Source organism: Drosophila persimilis, unplaced genomic scaffold, assembly GCF_003286085.1.
Source record: "Drosophila persimilis strain 14011-0111.01,24,50 unplaced genomic scaffold, DperRS2 tig00000124-arrow-pilon, whole genome shotgun sequence".
In the NCBI taxonomy this organism is placed as follows: domain Eukaryota; kingdom Metazoa; phylum Arthropoda; class Insecta; order Diptera; family Drosophilidae; genus Drosophila; species Drosophila persimilis.
The window spans coordinates 2,236,421-2,241,253 of NW_020825294.1; the positions used below are offsets into that span (position 1 = coordinate 2,236,421).

Here is a 4,833-nt window from a genome sequence, read left to right on the forward strand (position 1 = left end):
CTGTCCTTAAGAATGCCTATAATATCTAAATACTTAATCTTCCGTCCGCAAAATCCAGCAACAAAATACACGCGCAGAAGTCGGTCCCAGGAATGCAAAAACGAAGCACTTTGCCTTTGCATGAGCCACCAAATTGATGCCAGAGACCTAGACCCATGCTTGGAGCCCATTCTCGATCAATCTCTCAGAAAAATCATGCACAAGACATGCAATCTCTTATTGGACATTCCGCTAGACAATCGCTAGTGCGATTCCCCAGCAAAACCACCTCGCATGATCGATATTTTCATTTCGAAATATCTGCCATTTATAAACACCTAAATTTTGTACAAAATTACATTTAGAACTGAAAATTCCAAACATGGCTGGCTATGGAGGCCTTTGTTTGCGAGGTTTACGTTTATGGATGAGAACATCCCACATATACCGCGGCTGCAGCGGGAAAACCCCCGTACCCAAGACACCTGTAGAGGAAAAACCCCACCGGAAACTCCAGTCCACAAGCAGCTCAAATGCCAACGAAGATCCATATACCTTCAGGCGGATTAGGAGAATCTCCGTCTACAGTTTGGTGGTCGGCAGCCTCGTCGGTGCCGTGCTTTGGGCCGTCTACGAACTGGGAAAGCCAGAAATGGATCAGCATGGTGTCCCCATCGAAGATCAGTTTAGTGGCTTGCCTTGGGTGCGGGAGTTCTTGGAGAGGATGTGGCACTCCCTGCAGTACTATCAGAAAATGCTGGAAGAGCCACTGCCCGTGAAGCTGCTGCCGGACACACTCCCGCCGCCCTACATCCAGCCACCGTACACCCTGGTCCTGGAGATCAACGACATTCTGGTGCATCTGGACTGGACCTATCAGACGGGCTGGCGCTTCAAGAAGCGTCCCGGCGTCGACTTCTTTCTGCGCAAGTGCAGCAAGTACTTTGAGATCGTGGTCTACACCTCGGAGCAGGGCATGATCGCATTTCCCCTGATGGACGCCCTCGATCCCTATGGCTACATCAGCTATCGCCTGGTGCGCGGCGACACCGAGCTGGTGGAGGGGCAGCACGTGAAGAAACTCCAGAATCTCAACAGGAATCTGAGTCGCGTGGTGGTCGTGGACTGGGATCGTAATGCCACGCCCCAGCATCCGAACAACACCTTTGTCATGACCCGCTGGCTGGGCAACGACGACGATGTGCAGCTCTTCGATCTGACGGCGTTCCTGGAGCTCCTGGCCAGCAGAAATATCAACGATGTGCGGGAGATCCTCCAGTATTACAACAAATTCGAGGATCCCATTGCGCAGTTCAGGGAGAACCAGCGGAGGCTTCTGGAACGCGAGGACAAGACCACAGTCAAGACGGTTCAAACCCAACGACACTGGACGACCCGCCTTCTGGGACGATATAGAGGTACCGACAACTAGAAACGATTCAAAATTCATGGATGTTTTTCTTTTTCGTTCGTTATCGATATGTGAAGTTAGACGATTAATGTTTCCAAACCTGATGACACTGATTCTTCGATTCTATTCTCTAGAACTTATCGATAAATATATGACTGATTTGCTAATTGTAAAACTGATAATTATCGATCGATAACGATATAAATCAATAATTGTAGTTAATTATAAAATAGAACCGTGGAAATTCTCTACGCACTGCTTTTGCCAAAAAATTATCGATAATTGATGTTATCGATTAAAAATTATAGCTTTAGGAGATGGAATTTAAAGACCTTTTTATAATGTATTCATTCCATAAACGTTTCTCTGGAGATACTTCGCTTTTTAGCCAATTTTTGCAGCAATATTTCTGGTAACCCATACAGAAGATTTTTCCCTTGCTTCGATTTGGGACGAAAAGTTTTTGAAACAGTTATTGGCATCATCAATTGGAGAGTAAGTAAACAACATTAAAAATAATTGCAACTAAATCCAGGCGATTGCGCCGCCGTCACATTTTCAGCAATGGAATGGCCCCCAAGAACGAGGCACAGGACCCCACGAAGGACCCCGCACACACCCTCACAAATGGAGGCAGGAGGCAAATGCAACGAACCAAAAGCTTTTCTCAAGTGCATAAATCTGTCGCTGGAACTTCTTCTCTGGGTCTCGTTTTGCTGTTGGGCTGCCTTTGGCCCCCCTTTCCATTCCAAGTCATTTTATGATTATGTGAGAGAACTTGCCTCTACAGCGGGCATATACAGTATATATCTAGCATAAGTATAGCTGAATGTTTGTGCGATTTGGGTGCAGAGTATAATGCAATAGTAAATTGTTTGCTCGCTTCGGAATCGTTTCGATGGCAATGCAATTGAAGGCACTTTGATGTCTTTTCTCCGACTTGAATGTCGCCCCCCATTATGGTAGCCGCATTTCAATTATTTTTGGCCAAGTTTTCGTATCGAAAGATGCCATTACGATGGGTATTATATTTGGTTTTGGTTTGCTATAATTATTGTCGATATTAGAGGCTTCGATTCGGGGTAATGTCACACAGTCGTTGACTTTGATATACGACTACATTTTGCACAAATCATAAATAATGGCAAGTGCCATAATAAATCTGAAATTTCCTGCAGCCGGCAGCAAATGATCTTCCCCATCGTTGGCCTGTCCGTCTGGCAGAATGTGCTCCTCCATCAGCCTCCATCCTGCTCCTCCCAAAGTGCGCGACCAGGTGATGGTTTGACAAGTTGCTTGGGCATGAAATCAATGGAGGAGGCAGTGGGGAAACAGGGTTGCCAGCAGTGCTAACGTATTGATAACTTGAACTATCGATCATTTGTCGATGATTTTCGATAGATACAAAGATCAATTCTGCACAATTTGTTCTATATTTCACAATCAAACCATCAACAATCTCTATATATACCAATAGTTTATGGATTTATAGAATATTTCACGGATTTTCCTTTCAACAGCTAGACAACTCTATATTTGGAAGAGCCATCGAAGGTGTTCGACCCGTTCGTATATGCAATTTATTCATAAATATTGTTTGCCGCACATTCAGGGCATGCCCAGCCCTGCTCCCTGGCCGCCTTGACGCAGATGAATTCATCTTTGATAGATGATGGATGTGCCGGCTGCAGCGGCAGCCAAACATAAGTCACCAAAGACCTGTCGTACCCGGATCCCAGGCATCGGTCCATCGTCTCCCATCTCGGATGGGACGCCCAGGCCAACGGCCATCGCCATCGCCATGCATTGCTTTAGTTTTGGTTTAGTATTTGGGTTGGGGACGGGGGGCTTTGGGCCAGGAGTTTTCGTGACGTCTGAGAAATGTGCAACTACGAGCGACGAACGAACGACAACGTGGCACTCTGTCTTGTGTGTGTGTGTGTGTGTGTGCCATGTCGGGGGCATATGAGTGGAATCGATGTCGCTGGCGACAGCGCAACATCGGGGGGCATCGGCTATCAATGAAATATATGCGCGACTATATGCGACAATACCGTAAAATAATGACGCAGGTGTTTCGCTCAAGACGATGTTGCAACGAAAGAGTTTAGAATTACAGTGTTTCAAGCGGAGAATCAATCATGGCAAGGGATTGCACTGATGGGACACTGACTTTTGAAAACAGTGCTTGAACCCTCTTCTATGCGGAGGTGGGATAGAGAGTATGGAAAATTGGAAAAGAGGAAGAAAAAAAGTGTGAAAAAATTATATGGTACTCTTGGTTCTATAAAAATACCAGAATATACTATAAAAGAAAGGAAAATACTAGCAAATATAGAAAGAAATACAACAAATACTAGAACAAAATACAAAATATAGTACAACAAAAAAACTATACGAGCCAATTACTAGAAAATTTACCGCAGTCCTTTTAGCATGAAAACTTGAGAAAAATACTATAAATAAAAAAAATACTATAAAAGACAGTAAAATAGCAATACAGATATAATAAATTCGTTCAAACAATTACGAGAGAATATACCAAATATACTAGAACAATGTTAAAACTACCAAAAATATCACAAAAATTAAAAAGAAAATGTAATTAACTAGAAAAGTAAAACAATTCTGTATCTTATAAATACTATTAAAATATCAGAAAAATTCTTTAAACAACAGAAAATACTATAAAATACCTGAATTTATTATAAAAAACCAAGAAAATACCAACAAATATGTACAAAATTATGTCAGACAATTACGAAAGAATATACCAAATCTACTAAAAAATATGACCAGAAAAATATCACAAATACTCTTTATTTAAAGCCGTCAGACATACACAAGACAAAATACAAAAAATAAAAACAGAAAGATATACTGGAAACTTCCAATTAAAATACTAGAAAAATACTAGAAATATGAAATTAAAGGATTAATACTGGACCCCAGGGGTTTCCAGGTTTTCCTATAAGCGTTCAGACCGAAAATACAACCTGCAGAACAACTTGAAATATATTTCTGTCACTGGCATACACAAAAGTTTTCTTTCTCACGATCTGTTCTTCTGTGGAGATGTCCATGTCAAAGACTGATCAGTTCTCAGGATCAGAGTTGGTCTACAATCAAGCTACAATCACTACCGCTGTGATTCCTACAAAGAGAGACACACCACAAACCGAACAGACAGGCGGGACAGTCGGACAGAAAAAGAGACATTCCCCATAGCAGCAAGAGCAGCAGCAGCAGCAGCTGGAAGGCTGTTGCATGCCTCTTGGACTCTTGGGGACTCCAGTTGGGGTCTCCAGTTTCCGTTAAGTCCAATTAAAGCTGGGTCCCTATCTACGATCGGGCCACAACAGGCCCAGTCCGTAGTCCACAGTCCTCAGGTCCCCCAGTCGCTCGCTCTAAGCCGCCACAACCTGTGGCAGCAACGCTACAGC

At 43.2% G+C, this 4,833-nt stretch overlaps 1 protein-coding gene across 1 annotated transcript; it reads left to right on the top strand.

The window, feature by feature from the left end:
* The first annotated feature begins 346 nt into the window (after window positions 1-346).
* LOC6593738 (mitochondrial import inner membrane translocase subunit TIM50-A) lies at window positions 347-1,577 on the top strand. Its single transcript, XM_002018960.2, has one exon. It carries the CDS (start codon window positions 362-364, stop codon window positions 1,409-1,411), a length of 1,050 nt encoding a protein of 349 aa, XP_002018996.1. The 5' UTR covers window positions 347-361; the 3' UTR covers window positions 1,412-1,577.
* Window positions 1,578-4,833: the final 3,256 nt, after the last annotated feature.

Bases quoted from the DNA above. Each gene is read 5' to 3' on its own strand.
- LOC6593738 (XM_002018960.2), top strand. From the start codon at position 362: ATGGCTGGCTATGGAGGCCTTTGTTTGCGAGGTTTACGTTTATGGATG.